The sequence below is a fragment of the Camellia sinensis genome, chromosome 7 (genome assembly GCF_055761805.1).
Source record: "Camellia sinensis isolate YWXY chromosome 7, ASM5576180v1, whole genome shotgun sequence".
NCBI classification, from domain to species: domain Eukaryota; kingdom Viridiplantae; phylum Streptophyta; class Magnoliopsida; order Ericales; family Theaceae; genus Camellia; species Camellia sinensis.
The window spans coordinates 198146929-198167414 of NC_138967.1; the positions used below are offsets into that span (position 1 = coordinate 198146929).

At 31.0% G+C, this 20486-nt stretch overlaps 2 protein-coding genes across 3 annotated transcripts; both read right to left on the reverse strand.

Annotated features, from left to right (window-relative positions):
* Window positions 1-3005: 3005 nt before the first annotated feature.
* Window positions 3006-5006, reverse strand: LOC114280271 (uncharacterized). The gene is made up of 4 exons (XM_028222622.2): window positions 4447-5006; window positions 4171-4323; window positions 3611-3775; window positions 3006-3215 (listed from the first exon to the last, which is right to left on the reverse strand). Exons 1-4 carry the CDS (start codon window positions 4831-4833, stop codon window positions 3141-3143), a joined length of 780 nt encoding a protein of 259 aa, XP_028078423.1. The 5' UTR covers window positions 4834-5006; the 3' UTR covers window positions 3006-3140.
* Window positions 5007-16240: 11234 nt separating this feature from the next.
* LOC114280292 (uncharacterized protein At4g15545) lies at window positions 16241-20203 on the reverse strand. 2 transcript variants are annotated; one of them, XM_028222639.2, is made up of 10 exons: window positions 19577-20203; window positions 19421-19489; window positions 18191-18244; window positions 17980-18043; window positions 17798-17872; window positions 17445-17702; window positions 17111-17156; window positions 16937-17015; window positions 16734-16842; window positions 16241-16571 (listed from the first exon to the last, which is right to left on the reverse strand). In XM_028222639.2, exons 1-9 carry the CDS (start codon window positions 19868-19870, stop codon window positions 16750-16752), a joined length of 1032 nt encoding a protein of 343 aa, XP_028078440.2. In that variant the 5' UTR covers window positions 19871-20203; the 3' UTR covers window positions 16241-16571; window positions 16734-16749. The 2 variants fall into 2 exon arrangements, with proteins under 2 accessions (XP_028078440.2, XP_082737861.1); XM_082881735.1 differs by having other exon boundaries at window positions 16241-16583; window positions 19577-20192.
* Between the last annotated feature and the right edge of the window lie 283 nt (window positions 20204-20486).

A 20486-nucleotide genomic window follows, 5' to 3' on the forward strand; every position in this document is an offset into this window, starting at 1 on the left:
TATCATCAGTTTGATCTTGTGATATTTAAGAAAGACGAAAGGGACTTGCAGAGGTACAGTGTTCGGATATGGAGCTGAAACTTGAGAAGAATTGAGAGCTAGCACGTTCAAGGTTCGTTTGCTTTACTTTCTCTCTCTTTTTTAGCAGCAATTTGAACTGTGTTATGTATTTTGATTTCAAACCTTGCTGCAAGACAGTTGCCAGCAAGTAATCAAATGGTCAACTGATGCATTGTTCATCTGGGTGATCTCTTGGGGGCCCAAGCTCACAGTTGTGGCAATGGTTGCATCTCCCCCACCATGTGTCTCACAAATGGTTGCACACCACATATATAATACCGGTCACTTCATTGTCGGCAAATCCTTCTGGATGATCCTTCAATTGATAGAATTTTGGACCTAGATTCAAGCTACAGCTGAACTATCAAAGTCATAGAGTAGCACCGTATTTGATTGTGTTTCCGATTTTAACTTCTTCGAAGGACAACATTGATTTCCAGCTAAAGTCTCACATATTATAAGATGCGCCTCTTCTGGATACCTCAATGATGATTGTTATATTGCATTGACAAGGACCTTCCTCTTGTGTCTTTTACCATTTATGACGAGTGATAAAATTACTCATCTATTTAACAACTTGAGTTTTTTAACGGGTTAGTAGTCAATAATTTAACATGGTATCAAAACAAATAATAGATCTTGTGTTCAAACCTCACTATCTATTTAATAGTTAAAATACTTGCACGTGTTTGGCAATTTATAAAAAAAAATTTAATTACACATGAGAAGACATATTAAGAATATAAATAATAAAGGTTCTCTCTCTCTCTCTAACAGCTAATCATTCAACGGAAACAACTGTTTTGCTCTCAAACACATATATACATTATTATTTTAAAATGGTCCTCCAAATAACAGATGGAATTAGAAGAAGCAATGTTAAAGGGGACACCTTCATGGAAATGAGAGAGGGGATATGTTGCAGTCACTTCATTCATGTTAGTGCTTTCTTACGATTGAAAGAATGCTTGCTTGTGACATCCCATTAATTTGCTTCTCCATTATTTCCATATCCCAACTCTTTTGAATTTGAAGAGCTAGCAAATGCCAAAGAAATTACAAAGGAAAATAATTTACAAGACTTCCTTTGTTGACTCTCACAGCTCCCAAATGTAAAACCCCCAAAACCTTAACTATCTAATCAAATCAAATCAAACCAAAATAAATCTTATATCCCAATCAAGTGAAGTCAGTTATATGATTTTTATTTTATTTTTTTCATTCAACTCTATTAAAGTCTATATGTTACATTAAATTAAACAAATTTATATACTTTTTAAGGATTTCCATTACATTTCTAATAGTTATGAATTAAGAATGTAAATTTATAATTATTTTAAATTAAAAAATATTATTGTACTCACCATTGAATGATATAATAGAACATTTCCATTACAAATAGATAATAGAGAGGATCATAATCCCTTTTTCACTCTCGCCTCCCATATTAACTGAAGTCTTTCCCTTCTCCAAAATCAATGATCCTATCGCTCCTTACGTCCACGTTTAATTTGTCATAAATTGAACTATATAAAGTCGAATTCCCTTTATCTGACTGACCCAGGTGTAGATGGTATAGGGCCGTGGGCCCCCTGCCTTGGCTCAATTGCTTTATGTATACTGTTACTCCTTTATATCCATTTCCATGTGTGCATTGGCCCCCTAGTTGACAAATGTTCCATTTAATCTTCACCACCACTTTCTTATTTTTTTATTCTGTTTTTAACTCAGATAATTTCATGAGCACTTTACATGAAAAATTATTCATGTTATGCTTGATTAATAAATTTAAAAAGAAAAAAAAAATAAGTAAAATATAAACAAAATATATAATTATATTTTACACACATATTTTATTTCTTTTTTTAAATCCCTAACCCATGAATCAAACACAACCTTAATATCCACTTTTATGTTTCTGATTTCTCTTGTAATTTTCTCTTCTTTTTGTTTCCCTCTTCTTCCTGTGTTTTATTCTCTTTTGTAACTCCATAACAGAACAATTATATTTTGATGATTATATTTCTATACCTAATTCTTTTTATAATATTATATATTATTGCATTAGTATAATGGGTTCTATAATTCATATTTAATGCTAATGTAATAATATTATGTTATATGATAAATAAAATATGTTAAAATCTTATTCTTTTTTAAAAAAAATTTGTAATTTTTTATTTTATGTGTAGTGCTTACTGCATAAATGAGTAATTTTTTAAAATAAAAAATGCAATTTGATCAGTGAAAAAAATCTTAATTTAAAAAATAAATAATTATACATTAAATAAATATTTTTATTCTAGATTTTGGCCTCTAAAGAATAAATGATGGAATGCTATAGTTGAATTTTATCATATGATTATAGTTGAATTTGATAATTTAAATGATGATTTTTTAGGATTGGCTCATTATAAAATCTTAGAAGTGCCCAAAAGAAATGAGTCAAATCAACCATCACATGGCAACTGAAAGTTACCAATAATAATCAACCAACACATTTATCACCTTCAAATCCCAATATGATCTACAGCGTGTCGTTGCATCTGTGGATTTGACCTACAAGTGGCCGGCTAGGAATCTAAGAAATAGTAAATTACACTTTTAACCTTGTAATTTTTATCGCTATTTTATTTTGATTTCTCATTTTCGCAGTGCAATAAATTAGAGCAATGGTAGAGGGCCCAAATTCTGTGGCTCAAATGTGGCTCAAATGGCCAAAACGACGTCGTTTTGAGTACAAAACAACATCAAAATGGCCAAAACGACGTCGTTTTGGCCATTTGAGCCACATTTGAGCCACAGAATTAGGGCCCTCAAACATTTTTCAATAAATTAAGCCTGCCTACTTCAATTTATGTTTCAATATGATTTTCTCGTTATTTATAGTTAAAAATGTGGACAGGAAATGCTCATGGAAAGGTCACATGAGCACATTTTAAAACAGAGAAAAAAAATTATATTACATATTTCACCTTTCGACTTACATTTAAATTTCACTTTGATCGTTAAGAGATATATATATATATATATACTTGTACATAATTAATCTTTAATTTAAGAATGGTTCAGTACATATATCACCCTGAAATATATGGTAAACACATGAGGCTCGCCATAGCCTCTTGAAACCAATCCTCCCCGTCATGTTTGATCTGCAAATTAAAATTACAATTTATAAAACATTAAAACAACACTCATATAACTAATAAGTGCACATCATGCATGCATTTTATTATGTTTACTATTCATTTTTTTATTGAAATACAAGTAATATTTTATTACTGATAATAAAACATTACAAATTGAGAATCAACTTGAAACGACTAACGTTGTTGAGAATGAGCACTGATAATTTATATATCATTTTTTATATGGTATTAAGACTGTTTGCTAAATGGCATTGAGAATTTTAGGCAGCATGATAATATCAGTATATGTATTTTGAGATTTTAAATTGTTGATATATAATTGTATTATTAATACAGTGATACCACCGATCTTGATACTGTTATTTAAAGCTACGATTGAGTGACATTATTGAAAATACCTTTACAGTGTCCTTGTCAAATTCTCTATCATGATTTTCCTGAGGATTATTATCGTTGTTCTTTCTTACTGCTGAGGCTTCTTCTTCAGATAATAGTTCATTGTTTCTGGCGAATCTTCCGCGAACTCGAACCCGCTTGTCAGCTAGGATCTTCCGACATGCATACTGCACATAGGCGAAACTGTTAGACTAATGTTTCAAAGACCCCCTTTAGTAATTTTTTTGACTTTTTGACTAAAATATGAGGTAAAAAAATTAGTATATTTAGAATAATTTTTTAATATTTTACGAAAAGATGTGCAAAAAGTAAAGAGAAAAAAAAAATCTTTAATTTTTTAATATACAATATATAGGCTTTTTAATTTTTTTAATAATTTTTTGATTTTTAAACTAAAAATGTTGCACGGCAAACGAGGCCTAAGGAATCTGAAACACAGCAGGAGTGCTGAGACATGAAATGAAACAAATATATAAGGATTGTAAGTCACAAGCACACAAGCCAAACTGTTGGATTAATATGTGTGTGTGTGCGCACGCGCGCGTGTTAGAGAGAGAGAGACCTTGATAGTTTTGTTGAAGTTCCTTTGATTTCTCTTCTTGACATATCGGAGAATTCTGTTCTTTCTTTCTTCGACTGAATACCTTCCAACTTTCATAGTGGGTTCTTCTTGTTCTTCAATTAATGCTGGCACTAGAGGAACTTGAAAATCACCCTATAATTGAAACTTATAAAGGTAAGAAAACAATATTTTTTGACCAAATTTTCTTAATTACCAACAGATACAAAAAGCATAGTTTTCACAAATGGAGATGGAAAATCTAGAGAGGATGAGTACCCGATTATTATCACCATAAACTGGCACAAACCCATTATTATTGCAGCATTCCTCCATCTGGAATTGAAAGCTGAGAGTTCCGGTGGCATTGGCAATGTCACGCAAGTGTAAACCCGTATTAAACTCCGGAGGAGGAGGAGGCAACACAGGTACTACAACCATGTCTGAGAAGTTGGATTCCGGTGGAACCATATCCATATCAAACAAGGGTAAGGCATCATTGTTGTCGTCGGCCCACAGCGCAGTGGCGGCGCAACCATTAATGTTGTTGTTTTTGGCTGCTGCGAAAGGAGGTGGAAACTCCTCACAGAATTGGTTGCGGAAGATGTAGTCTGAGTCTAATGAGACAGAAGAGTGGTATTGACAGTTAGGAAGAATGGAAGCCATTGAAGGCAAGGCTAGTGATATGCAAAAGCTCTCTTCTACTGCTTATTATCTATGCCCCTCTCTGTCACTCTATGCCGTTTGCTTTTTAACGCCTTGAATTTATAGCATATGTAAATGTAGGAGTACTAATCCACTCCACTCCACTCCACGAGCTTCTGTTCTATTCCTCAGTCATTTTCTTGTTTCACTTCACACCATTTTATTCCTTTGGATATTAATTAATCAACCATCAAACTGAGTTTTTATTCAAATAATTAATTTTTATTGGACAAATATCGTGTCAACAATTTGCAAATAAGTAAGATTTTTTTTTGTGTGCAAGTCTGTGTGGTAAGTGCAAGTCCAAGAGACAACTCATGACTTGCACTCAAAAAAATTCCCACTAATTTGTAATTTTGTGTCTTAAATTCCAGTTATATATTATTCTTATACCATAAAAGATTCCACTGATTTGTAATTTTGTGCCTAAGTTTCACTGATACATTATTATTTTCATTTTTATTTAGTAAAATCAATCAAATGGTTTGAACTAAAAATTTGTATGGTGGTAGCTTGGGGGCAAGTTGTTTGCCCTTATTGCCCCTCATTTTTTTTTATAACAATTAAAAATTTACTTACACATTTATTTTTATTTTTATTTATTTTTTTTTTTTTTGATCGGCTTACTTACACATATTTAATCGACAGGATGGGCCCACCAAAACTGTGGGCTTAAATCCCTCTCCTTAATTCTATGATTTTTTTTGGGGGGGGGGGGGGAATTGTTCGTGAGCTTACATCCCCTTCTTATTTTGTTGTTCACATAGTGATTTTAATTAATAACGTATTGAAAATAAAATAAAATAAAATTTATGAATGAGATAATATTTACTTATCTAGTTGAGATATAATACATAACTTAGCCCTCGTTTGGCATAAGTTAAACGGAGGCTTTTTGGCTAAAATAGTCCTAAAAAAATAAAATAGGTTTTTTCGTTTAATAAGACAAAATGTCTCATTCAAATCATAATTATTTTATTTTTTCTCTTACAAAATTTAAAAAAACCAAAAAGTCTATCCCAAACAAGTCTTTTTAGCCACAGGCTAAAATAGTCAAAAAGTTAAAAAACCAACCCACATCCCAAACCAACCTTTAATGTGTTTTGTAAATTCTTATTTTACTAAGAACACCATGTAAAAAGTTCATATATTTTCATCTCTCTCTATACATTTTAACTTTTTGATTGGAAAATTAAAATTTAAAAAGAATAATTCTTGTAAATGACTGATTAAAACAGTATAGCTAGCTAAAAGTTAACTTTTAGCTTTTAACCTATTTTGAGTCACATCATTTCTCACATTTTTTACACACAAACGGATAAAAAAGTCAAAAAATTAATTTTTAACTAACTTCCCAAATCAATATGTACAAACTAAAGTGATTAATATGTGCTTTTATTAGACAAAATCTCTAGTGTTACTACAATCACTTGTTATTAGATGGATACATGATTACATTAGAATTATTAACCTACTTCATAATTTCACTAGAGTTCTTATCTTTTAACCTCCTCCTAACTTGAAACAAAAAAAAAAAAAAAAAAAACAACTTCAAACTTTGATAATAGTGTGTAAGCTTATGGAGTGTCTTCTTTAAGAAGCGGAGGACCAATAGCCCCGTTTGGTAGAGCTGTGGAAAAGTGATTATCGCTTATACTTTAATAACTTATAGCTTATAACAATGAATATAAGCTGATTTTTGACTTATACATTAAGTTTCTCCTTCCCTACTTAAAGAATAAGTTGATTTTTGACTTACAAAAAACTATAAGCTATATTGTTAAACTGAACCAAACACATCAAAATAACTTATATTAAACTAAAAACTGAAATAAGTTAAAAATAAACCCTACCAAATACGGCCAATATATAGCCCAGAATTTTAAAAACCTGATAAGGTTGAGTAGAGGCCCTCATGTGATCACTATGCTTACATATACTGTTTATTTAAGGCTGCACACCAAAGTAAGTACACCACTAAAGATAAGAGACCCAAAGAATCTAACACATGGGGACGTAATTCCTTTTCATCTCTTCTCTCTTTACAGCTTGCTCTATCTCTACCATATTCTTTCAAAAATTATTGGGTGCATGTAGAGCCAATATATACATATACTAATTTAAAAAGGCACCTGCAAGGCTCGTGTTATTATTAAAGTGTATATAAGTTTTATATTTTGATAATTTTTTAAATATTAGAATATTATTTTATAAAATTGAATAGAATAAATTATTAGATACATAATAGAATTATATGGTATGATATGTATCATTTTTTAATTTGTTATACATCCAATGATGTAACCTCTAATTCTATTACCATATAATTTTCGTGAATTTATGAGTCTTTAACATTTTTTTTGAATTTATAAAAAAAAAATTAGGGTGTAGCTTTTCTTAACAGATAAATATAAAACAAATACTAAGATAATTCTCTTATCTAAAAAAAACTATTAAGATAATTCACCAAACTAATAAAGAAACCAAAGAAAATACATATATATACAAATAACTAATTTTATTAATACATAAATAATACTCACATAGCAAATGGCCAATTTTTTTAATAAGTAAATTAACAAATTTTAATAATATAAAAAATATTTTTCAATTAACCATTTTGTTAATAAATAAATTATTAAGTCAATTAACAGTTTTTAATGATATGAGAAATATTTTTCAATAAACAATTTTGATAATTTATTATTGCATAGGAGATTTTTTTTTTTTTTTTTTTCTCTCCAAGTATTGTGTTAAATGAAAATTTATAACAAACGGTAGTTGTAGTTTTTAATATTCTAGGACTGATCATATTTTAAACAAACTTTATGGATGTATTTGTAATTTGTTAAAAAATAAAAAATTATGTTTCATAATTGACTAAAAATATTTGGGTAATTACAAAAAAATCTATTTCATGATTGACCAAGAATGTTTGCATAATTACAAAAAAAACTATTGTATAATTGACCAAAAATGTTTACGCAATTACAAAAAAAATCCTCCCTCAATGTATAGGTCACCATTAATAAATTATTCAAAATGAAATAACAAAATCGAAAAGAAAAAACGAATCGTAAACAGTTAAGCGGATCTTATATATATATATATATAGATATATGTCATGTTTGTTTACCAATTTGGAAAGGGAGAATTGAATTGCTAATTCGTGAGTTCCGCACAAATCATATCTGATTGAGAAAATTTTTATAAACTCTCATATGTACAAACTAAAGTGATTAGTATGTGCTTTTATTAGACAAGATCTCTAGTGTTACTATAATCACGTATTATTAGATGGATACATGATTACATTAGAATTATTAACCTACTTCATAATTTCACTAAAGTTCTTATCTTTTAACCTCCTAACTTGATTAAAAAAATAATAAAAAATAAAAAAATAAAAAATAAATAAGAGAGGAGATAACAAAAGCTTCTAACTTTGATAATAGTGTGTAAGCTTATGGCGCGTCTTCTTTAAGAAGCAGACGACTAATATATAGCCCAGAATTTTAAAAACCTGATAAGGTTGAGTGGAGGCCCTCATGTGATCACTATGCTTACATATACTGTTTATTTAAAGCTGTACACTAAAGTAAATACACTAAAGATAAGAGACCCAAAGAATCCCACACATGGGGACGTAAGATTTGCTTCAACAAAACAAGTACATATATCCCTCAAATTTAATTCCTTTTCATCTCTTCTCTCTTTATTGGGTGCATGTAGAGCCAATATATATACCTGTACTAATTTAAGAAGTCCCGTGCAAGGCACGTTTTATTATTGAAGTATATATAAGTTTTGTATTTTGATAATTTTTTAGACATTAAAATATTATTTTATGAAATTGAATAGAATAAATTATTAGATATCTAATAGAATTATGTGGTATAATATGTATCATTTTTTAATTTGTTATACACCCAATGATGTAATCTCTAATTCTGTTATCATATCATTTTCAGTGAATTTATGAGTTTTTAACATTTCTTTCGAATTTATATAAAAAAAGAATTATGGTGTGTAGCTTTTCTTAACAGATAAATATAAAACAAATACCAAGATAATTCTCCCATCTAAAAAAACTACTAAGATAATTTACCGAACTAATAAAGAAGTAAAATAAAATACATATATATACAAATAACTAATTTTATTAATACACAAATCATACTCACATAGCAAATGACCAATTTTTTTAATAAGTAAATTAAAAAATTTTAATATTATAAGGAATATTTTTCAATTAACCATTTTTTTAATAAATAAATTATTATTATTGCATAGGAGATTTCTTTTTTTCCCCCTAAGTATTATGTTAAATGAAAATTTATAACAAACAGTAATTGTAATTTCTAATATTATAGGATTGATTCATATTTTAAACAAACTCTATGGATGTATTTGTAATTTGTTAAAAAATAAAAAATTATGTTTCATAATTGACTAAAAATATTTGCATAATTACAAAAAAAATCTATTTTATGATTAACCAAGAAAGTTTGCGTAATTACAAAAAAAACCTGTTGCATAATTGACCAAGAATGTTTACGTAATTACAAAAAAAACCTTCTCTCCATGTATAGGTTACCATTAATAAATTATTCAAAATGAAATAACAAAATCGAAAAGAAAAAACTTATCGTAAACAGTTAAGCGAATCTTATATGTATAGATATATAGATATATGTCATGTTTGTTTACCAATTTGGAAAGGGAGAATTGAATTGCTAATACATGAGTTCCGCACAAACCATATTTGATTGAGAAAAATTTTATAAACTCTCACGACATTATGAGTCCCGTAAATGAGTGGGATTACCATCCCCATGGAGGGTGGGATTGCTATACTATCCCATGAGATTAGATCTGCTTTACAAAAATAATAACACCACCTGTTATATAATGAGAATGTTTGCATTATTTCATAAATTAAATCCTAATTAAGTAACTAATGTCACTACACTCAAGCACAAACAAACACAACCTATTTTATATATCCAATCTAACACTATCACACTAATTATCTCAATCACACAATTTCACCATACTAATAATCTCAGTCAATCTAATGCGGCAATTGAACATGACATAAAGACACTTCTTGTATGTTTGTAAAACATTAACACAAAAATGATGATTCCAACTACATAAATTAAACCAATCATTATTAAGTTGGGCACCATCTCGACTCACTCCAACAACTTCTCCATATTCCCTGAAACTGAAACATTACATGCTTCTTGATTCATTGCATGCTGTAACTAGGATTGAAACCTGTTTTGCATGAATTGTTGTATTGCACAATTTCTGATAATCATAGGATAGCCCTACACATATATAATCATGGACAGTCCCTGTTATCTCTCAAGTGAATGCTTAGAATCAAGTTTTTGAAGGAATACTCTGCAAATGCTATACTTTTGAACGTTGTAAATCCACTACAACAAAAAGCACATTTGGCGACTAAACTGCATTTTTCGTCGCTGAAAGTAGTAGAATTGGTGACTAAAATGGAATTAGTCGCCAAAATTGATCACTTCTGCCGACTAAAAGAGTTTAGTCGCCAAATATAAGGGTTTTAGCGACTAAAAGGCAGTTTAGTCGCGGAATGTAGGGGTTTTAGCGACTAAAGGTTGTTTAGTAGCCAAAAGTCACAGTTTTTGGCGACTAAAATGATTTAATAGCCAAAAGTGATGGTTTTGGCGACTAAAAAACAGTTTCGTCGCCGATTATAGGTGTTTTGCCGACTAAAAACTGTTTGGTCGCTGAAAGGGAAGCTTTTTGGCTACAAAAAAAAATTAGTAGCTAAAAACAGTCAATTGCCGACCAAAATTCAGTTTAGTAGCCAAAAGGGGACGCCTTTGGCGACTAAAAACAGGTTTAGTCGCCAAAACTGCTTATTTTTAGGCAGAACTTAATTTTTTAGCGACTAAATAATAGTTAGCAGCCGAAAATGATAGAATTGGCGACTAAAAATTTAATTTAGTCGCCAAAAGTGGCCTAAATTTTTTTAGTAAATAATTTATTTTTTACATAAATTATATTGAATTAAAATAATTATATTTATATATATTGTTTTGTATTAATACCGGTCAATATACTATATAAATAATATATATTGCATATATATTCATGTGATGTTGTAGTGGCATAGTGGAGGGAGTGTGTTGCAAAAAAGTTTGGAATGTGGGACGGTTGGCACGGTTCGAAACTCAAAAAAAGTGGGTTTTTTTTTTCGACGGAAACACCTTTGGTGACTAAAATTATTAGTTGCCAAAAGTCTTTATTTTGGCGACTAAGCCGTTTAGTCGGCGATTCAGTGAGTATTGGCGACTAAATTATTAGTCGGTAAATGTATGATTTTCAAAAGTATAAAACACTATTGGCAACTAACACTTTGGTCGCTAAAGACCTGTATTTTGGCGACTAAAAAATTATTAGTCGCCAATACCTACGCCGACCATGTATACGCGACAAATGTAGCGACTAAAAAATTTTGTCGGGGAAAGTAAAATTTCGACTTTCGGCTACAAAAAACCGACTTTTGGCGACTAAAAATTTTGTCGCCAAAAGTACTTTTTCTTGTTGTTGTGATCTCTGGTTGGAGGGAAGCCTTCTTCATGAAATATGTTTTTCAAAGCATAAATTTCCTCCAGGCAAACTTTCGTCAAAGCTTGAAAAGATATCTGGTTCAAAAAGCATATCTAAGAAAGGACCAGCTTTCCCTTCCTTTCTATTCTTTTCTTTTCTTTTCTATCAACAATAAATTGTAATTGCTGATGGGTAATTGTATACAGATAGAAAATGTATACAGAAAAGTAAACAAAATGATAAATTAAGTTGTGAGTCTATCACTTCAAAACTTTTAAAACCAATTGAGATGCACTTCATTTACAAAAATAACACTGTCATATCATTTTGACGTGTGATTCTGTAAAAAAAATTCTGAAAGCATAGCATTTTCTATTGAGGGATTGAGAATCTCACAATGTAACTGAGGAGTTAAAGGTCATTTTCTGGGTTCTCCTTTGACTGAAAGATTTATCTTTTGCCTGCCTATTTGCCTCAAAAAGCACTAAATATTAGTAGATAAAAGAGATTAAGATTTTGTGCACGAGACAAGTATGAAGCATCGGGTGCCTGTGTTTTCACTCAATATAAAATCCCACCAAACAAGCAACCATATGCCGCCTTTGACATCTCCAATGGTATAGTTATATTTGCTTGTCAAAGTGTTTGCTAATGGACAAAAAAATAATATAAGTGAGACTTAATTTTGTGCGTTAAGTGTTTGTTAATTTATACTCCAATAGTGTAGCTAATATTTGTGTTAAATACGGATAGAGTTAAGGAAATAAATAAATACTTACCTCCCACTCCATCCCTTTCGCTCTCCTCCCTCTATTTGACTATTTATTTTTCTCTCCGCAAAACAAGCAAACTAGTAATTGATAATGTTAGAGAATCTCTAATGGAGACGTTAATAACCATCTTAACAAAGTAAAAAAAGTGACACCTAATTTTGTGTGTAACGAGTGTTAATTTAGTGAGTGTACAAGTGTTCCAATGAAGATGTTAATTTAGTGTGTTAAGATGGTTATTAAATGCAAGATCCATATATGTATATCTCTGTCAAGTGGTTTCATATTCCAACAAGGTCATGTTGGTGCATGTTGCCTAGATGTGAAACTTAAAGCTGATTTATGAGCATATAATACAATCACTACAGAATATATATAGTCTATAGATATGTCTCCACTTTACCTTTGTCCATCATTTTACCGTTCTATTTCTGTAGCTACAACTATTCTTTGTTCCATTATATATAGGTACGCTTTTATTTTGAAAGCTAAGAGAACCTTCACAGATTTGTCTACTCTTTCTGCTACACGTCAAATCCCCTTCTGTCAATACCTAATCAATTCGATTTTTCTCCTTCACACGTAAAATAGAAAATGTGTCGTGTGAGAATACTACAATCTAACGTTAGTGTTTGAAAAGTTGTTATTTTAGTAAATTATATTAGTAAGGTCAAGTTTGGTATAACTTAAATAATACAAAAAGTCAAAAAGTCACTATTCTATTTAAGTCACATCATCTTATTTAAATCACATCACCTCTCTAACACATCACATCAAACCCAACCCAAACCCAACTCATATAAGCTAATAAGTCAAAAAGTGCACTTTTTTAGAACATCCCAAACCAACCCTAAGTTAAAATTTTTATATATAAGAAGATGATTGGATTTTTTGTAGTTGAATATGATATTTGTGAGAGAAAAAGTAAAATGATTATGAATTAATGTGATACTTTGTCTTATTGGTTATTTTAGCCAAAAAAAAGCTAAAAAAATTTCTTCCCAAACACTCCAAATATGTTGTGAGTAGGTGCCACATGTAGTTATTAAGGTGAACTTTACTAATTTTATATCTGCTGTAAAGTTTTGAAAACTAATTGCAATCGCCGTAACGGTTATGGTGGTGCAATTGCCCGTAATAAAAGTCGTAACGTAACGGTTGTGGTAATCAGAACTGTGATTTTTTTTAATTTTTCATACAATTTGAAGAAAACTTACCGATACGCATTTTTTTTTCTTCCTAGAATCACATTTATTAGGGTTTAAAATAAATTTTGATCAATTTTTATTAATTTTTAAGTATGATCAAATATATTTCATATTTTCAAATCACTATAAAAAGAATTTTTTACATTTTATTTCAATAGTTAATGACTTTAAGAATAATTGATTTTAAATACCTACAAATTATTTTTGACCAATACATAAACTAATTGAATAAAAAATATTCACAATTATTAAATGAAATGATTATAAAAATAAAAATTATGCCATAAACAAATCAAAAAATTGAGTTTTTTAAAGACATTTTTTAGACAACACAGTACAGTAACAAAATAAAAAATATTTATAATTAAATATTAAATAAGATGATTATAAAAATAAATACAATCACTGTTTATATATTTTTTTTATTTTGCATGCTAATGTAATGAAAAAAAAAAATTATAAAGAAAATAAATTTATATAAGACTTTTTTTTTAGGCTTAGATCATTTGAGTATTTGTTCTTTTTTTTTATAAGCTTTTTTTTTTTAATTTTTTTATTGAGAAAGAAAGTTTTTCAAAATATTATAAAAGAGTGTAACAGATCGTTACGGTACCGTTACGGTCGGTACATAACATTGAAACGACTGTTACAAATGTGAATTTTCGTCACATTGCTAAAGCAGTCGTAACAGATGGAGGTAACCACTACAATCGTTACATAACAGCGGTAACCACCACAACCAGAAGAAAATTGATAAAAATCTGATAATGTATAACTAGCACTATTTTTTTATAGAAGAGAATATTTCAGGTGATGTATCTCCCACTCTTGAAAGATGTTACATATTCCTAATTTCCTATGCAAATCTATTAATTATTTTTGTGCCTTTTCTTAAGAGATGTATATATCTCCTAACTTAATCAAACGAATAATAATCCGTGTGCAATTATCATGACAACCACTTATTTGTATTTTGTTAGGCAACAAATAACTAGGACAAAAAATTTCAAAAACATGAAATATATGAATCAAAATCATTATTGGTATGACACGCATCATACTAAATTTGAATTTACGCCATCCTTAATTTTTTAACAACTTTTCATATTAGCTTTTTGAACTACCAAACTTATTATTACAAGTAAACATGTTTCAATTCCAGTTTTTGTAGCATCTTGTTTAACTTCTCATCAATGCACTTTTTATTTTTCTCTCTCATCAAAGTATCGTAATCGCGTACCAAAGAAAATAAAGTATTAGTAACCATATCCTGACATCGCTGTTTTAGATATGGAGGTACTCTCTCAACTTGCCCATATCTTATCCTTCGCATTAAATTCAATCGGACTAAACTATTCCTTCCAATAAAGCATCTTTTGAATAGCTGACATTTTGAACAAAGTAACAATTTGATTTCCCTACTAAAATCTCACATTTCTGAATAAACATTAACCATTTAGAAAAGCAACTGTGTATGATACTCAAAATTTTATCATTCGATAATGCTAGGTAGCTCAAATTTTTGTGGCTCAAATGGCTCAAATCTGTCAAAACGACGTCGTTTTGACAGATTTGAGCCATTTGAGCCACAAAAATTTGAGTTACCAAACATTTTCCTTTATCATTTTCCCATAACAAGTTCTTAGCAAAACCTAACATTTGAATAACATTGACACATTAATTTTATTACTAATAATAGTCTCAACTCTTAGAAATAAGATTCTCATTTTTTTTTCAAAATTTTTGTCGTCCAAACATAATTCAATAGTAATTTGTTGCCATCCAACCAATTACAAAGAATTAAATCTAAATATTCTAAAATCGATTAAGAAGTTAATTGTATAATCCATTTCATTTGGTCATGCCTACATTCTAGTTTTATTGAAAGATGATTGAGATGATACTTCTCACACAATAAAAATTTTTGAACTTTCTAACAAGGTTATAAAATTTGATTGTTAATCTTATTTACAGTAAGCGCAGTAAACAATAATGTTTTCTCTATATTTCTACTAATCATTCTCTGCTGCCTTTTTTTTTTTTGGTCGTGATTAAAATTCTATTCCAAATCTACCTTTCAATAAGCATTTTTGAAATCTGCTGCCAAATAAGACTAAACCCTTGCAATGCTACCTGAGTTTCACTTTTGGGTTCGTTATTTGGATCAAGCATGAAATAGCCCCCACATAAAGGGAAAAAAAAAAGATACACAAATATACAAAATACTACTATTCTTATTCGCAAATGTGATATTCAGTAATAAAGTCTTAGTATTTTAAATGAAATCAACTAAAATAACATCATAGAAACAATTCAACATCCACATCAATTAGCAGAGCAAAAATAGTTTGTTTGTCTGTCTTCCATTAGTCCCACATAAACTTTGTTCAAACTGAATTTTTTTTAAACATTCACCACTAGCCAAACCAAGTCCTCACCCAAAAAGACTCAATTTTATTATCTGATTTTGAGTTCAATTGACATTATCTTGCAAATCTTACACTATCAAGGAAATTTGTGAGACATAAAACCCACATTGAAAATGTAAGGGATTGATTTAAGCTGTAAAAGAACATCATGCAATGCATCTATGGAAAAAATTTACTGAATTTTTCAATCAATAGGCAATATGAATGGTAAAGCTGGGTCCAGATATGGCATGTTGGCATTCAAGGTTGATGAATGGACACAATGAAGCCTGATGCAACTAAAGGTGCTACCAGATCAGTCACACACAATGCACACACACACACACACACAGAGAGAGAGAGAGAGAGAGAGAGAGAGAGAGAGAGAGAGAGATTGTTATCAGATTAATTGAACAAAATTTTTTCACTCAATGACATGAATATCTTGCAAGCATTAATTGTTACATTTTAATAGAACACAGCAGGTAATGCCCAAAAAAACAAACAAGAAGCAGTTAGGTACCGGGCATGCATGCAAGGAATGGGGAGAATCAAGCCTGCAAATACCATGCTCTAGTCCCTGAAGGATAATCAGCTCATATGTATGTTGATTCCACTTGGTCCACACAAAACAACTGGATATGAGGTTGACCTCAAATCAGCTCCAGTGTCCCTTGCCAATCAAACCAATTGTCAGCATTGTCTTCAGAAGCCTACAAGTGACACTATATACGTCTTAAAAACAAATATTAAATATAATGGAAAAACAGTGGGAAAGAAGAAGAAGAAGAAGAAGAAGAAGAAGAAGAAAGGGTGGGAAAAATACATGAATGAAAGGGTGGTGACTGTGAATAAACATGCCTACAATCACATACCATTTCACCAAAACATTTAGTGTATGTTGCGGTTAAGCAATCCTTGAAATAATAAGTAAAGATCTTTGTTATCCGTCCCAAATATCTCTTCAGCTTTCCTCAAAGTTTCCTGAAGAGAAAAACAAAAATCATGTGTCCAATTAGCAAACAACAAAAGCAAGAGAGATCTGAACTGAATCAATCTAAAACATGCAACTAATTACCTCTCTGGATTGCTTTTGAGCATTTAATTCCTTTATATTTGCCAAAAACGCGCTAAATTGTTCGTATGATAGACGACTCCTAAATTACAAACAAATCCAAAAAGTCTGTAAAGGGCCCAACTAACTGATAAAAATCAATTGCTGCACAAAAAAAGAATCAAAATAAGAACTCACCTAGCTTGACGGAAGAACTCCTTTCCATCAATTCGTGGAGTGCGTGCTTAAATTTTTTTTATGAACAGTAGAGGAAAGGTCGATCAGAAGGGGAAAGGAAATAATCTAACATAAATTGTTAAAGAAGAATGTGCAATTAAATAGAGTGGAATCAAATATACGTAACCATTTTATTGATATGAAATTTTTTTAAAAATAAATGGTAGCTGCAATGGAGTTGGTGCTAACAGCTGTTGACAGTTAAAATCAAAGTACTGCCAAAGGACCACCAATACTGTTTAACGTGCACAAAGCTCTCGAAAATATAACTGAATTTGAAATAACTTTTTCTAACCTGGCCCTGAGCGTCCACGAGGAGGGGAGTTTGCAGCTGATGACTGCTGGCTTGATGGGTACCATGAAGACAGTGAACCTCGTCCCTCATATTGGCTTTTCGTGGGAGATGTAGCACCAGAAGTTTTCTGAGGAGATCCAGCAGCAGAATATCTTGTTGGGGATCCAGTCGTGGAAATGATTTTCGGAGTTCCAGTAGGAGTAAGGCGTGGTGTAATATACGGCGTCATAGAAAATCTTTGCCCAGCTTGCTTTGAGGCTGTGGGCCAAACAAGCAGCATAGATCATGGCATGAATAAAAAATATGCAAGCAAAAGCAATGCCAAACAAAGCCCTAGAATTTAGTTCAAATACCATCATAAGTTGTATATCCACTTTCTATAGAGCTGCTTCGCGAATGGTGAGCCATGTGGCCATTTAATTCCTCATCTACAAGTGGCAAGAGCCAAGAAAATTTTGTAGAATAAGGAAAAGAGTTAACAGTTTACTTGAAATAACATAAAATGAAAATCTTAACCGAACCAGGTTGTAAGTACCTTTCACAGAATAGGATTTGGGAACTAATTGGTCACATGTCACAATATCAACAGTTTCAGCTTGCTGTTGAAACGAGAACACTACAAATTAGTTTCTCAGGAAAAAATATATCTATATATATATTTTTTGCAAACAATTGTTTAAGGAGGAAAACAGCAACAAAGTCAACATAAAGGTTATGAACAACTATATTCAGTACTGAAATCTTACTGATAAATTATCATCATTTAGTGACTGCATCAATTGTCTCTTGAACGTCTCCAACTGTCAAAACAGCTAGGGTTAAGTTGTGCAACCAATAGATATTACAGAAACTAGAAATATATGGTTCTGACACCAGCACCAAAGGAAATTTGACAGAACCATGCACCCTGACTCAACTCCCTTGGCTAGAAAATGTGAATGTATCTTTAGTTAACTCTATGGCTTAGACATGGCCTTGTTACATATTCTTGCTAACGGCAGAAGGCAGAATATTTAAAATACATGGATGTTTCAAAACATGAACTACAGACACCATCACTAAACTGAAGAGAAGTGGGTCAGCTTCTCCTTTGGGTTTCACTTGGTAATGAGTTATTATTATTTCCGAAAGCGCAAAATCATAAGCATTTCCCTCTTAATCAGTATCACATTATATTTAGTAATTATCTACCTATAGAGTATGAGACAATAAATATGCGTTTTAAGCTTCAACTTCTCACAATATGTATGGTATATTATACTAGCCCAAAACAAAAGTATATGCATGAGTTAAAAGTAAACTTAGATCTCAAATTTACACAACAAATCCTGCACTTCAGCATGCAGAGATAGTTTTAACCTTAACTTGTAGATTTTAGGTTTTGATCATGTTTGTACTGAGACCCAGAGACATGAATGCAACAAAATCTTAACCCTCAAATGAACCCAAATCAAACCATTGGTAAAAATCTTGAAAGCTGACCAAAAACAATAAGGATATAATATTCAAGCTTGTTATGTTTCTATCCATTTCAAACATATTTTCTGACACTGAACATGCATGCAAAGAACAAGAAGAAAACACAAAATGCCTGATGAGAAAACATAGATAATACATCGATTTCATAGGTGGCAACTAAGAGCCCATAGAATGGAACCAAAATGTTACTAAATCCTAAATTAACATGCATTCTGATCAGAATTTCCATCATTGTTCTGATGAGAAAGAACCTTACATAAGTTATACATAAAGGCCGCTTCAAAAAATCTTATTTTAGAAGAGGTGAGCCAAGGTTCCATTAATAGGTTTCACCCTGTCCACAGGACTCTCTTAATTATGAAACGTAGTAGCAGCAAATTGATTACACAATGAAGGAATTGTTTTCTATTCTCCAAATGGACCATCTCAGAATAATTGACAAACAAGTAGATAAAAACCCAAATTAAGGCAAGAAAAACACCCAACATGAATCTCACCTTCGCCAAATCACGCCCTAGTTTCTTCGTTGTCATGGCCAATGAATCTCTCTCCTTGGAAAGCTTCATCTTTAATTTAGAATTAAGAAAACACAAATTCATTCAAAAAGAACCAACCATCAATAAAATTAGAAAGGGGAAAGAAAGAGTAGATACATTATCATCACGAGCGATCTTCCACCGCATATCTACTTCATGAAAGGCCTGTTCGAGGTGCGAGCCCTTCGCTTCGAGCTCCAATATCAATTGATCCTTCTCATAAAGCTTCTGCCTTAACCTCCCAACCTCCGATTCAAGCTTCGACACGCGAGATGCGATTGCCATCGAAGTGATCTTCCTGGCGAGATCAAGCTGATCGTAGGGATCAATGGGAATCACCGACAATAACTCATCGGGTAGATGAAAGTCCGGTCCGGTTCCGCTGCTCTGGGTGCTGCTGCTCTGCGACATCACCAATTTCAAACCCTAATTCTCTGTTTCTCTCTTTATATATACACAATAAGAGAATTAAGCTTGAAGCTGAAGAGTTTGAAAACAAATTGATTGAAATTTCAATTAACAAACAAATAGATGTACAATGTACAGACACACTCTCTCTCTCTCTCTCTCTCTCTCTGTGAAACCCTAAATATTGATTCAATGCAAGCGAATGAGAAGGAAAGAGAGGGAAGTTGCAGAATCGCAAATGGAGAAGACACATCACATCGATCGATGTGTGTTGTGTGTGACGTATAAATACAAATATGATTTATTATTTAATAAAAAAATTTATCGCTTTCCCTTGCATGTATGTGTTTGTTGTCTTCATTAATATAAGTGTTTTTGACTTTTGTGGGGTTGGTTGGTGGCTGAATTTTTGAAATTTTTTTGAGTTTCCCTCCAATTGTAGGTACATCATATGTATCTTTGGGAAAAGTTCTATGATTAATGTGTCAAATTATTTGGTCATTTACTTAAAACTAATAATATAATAAATAATAATTGATTTTTTACGATAATTATTAAAAAATTATAAATATTTTAAAATAAAAATATTTAAATAATAATAATTTCAACTACATATACA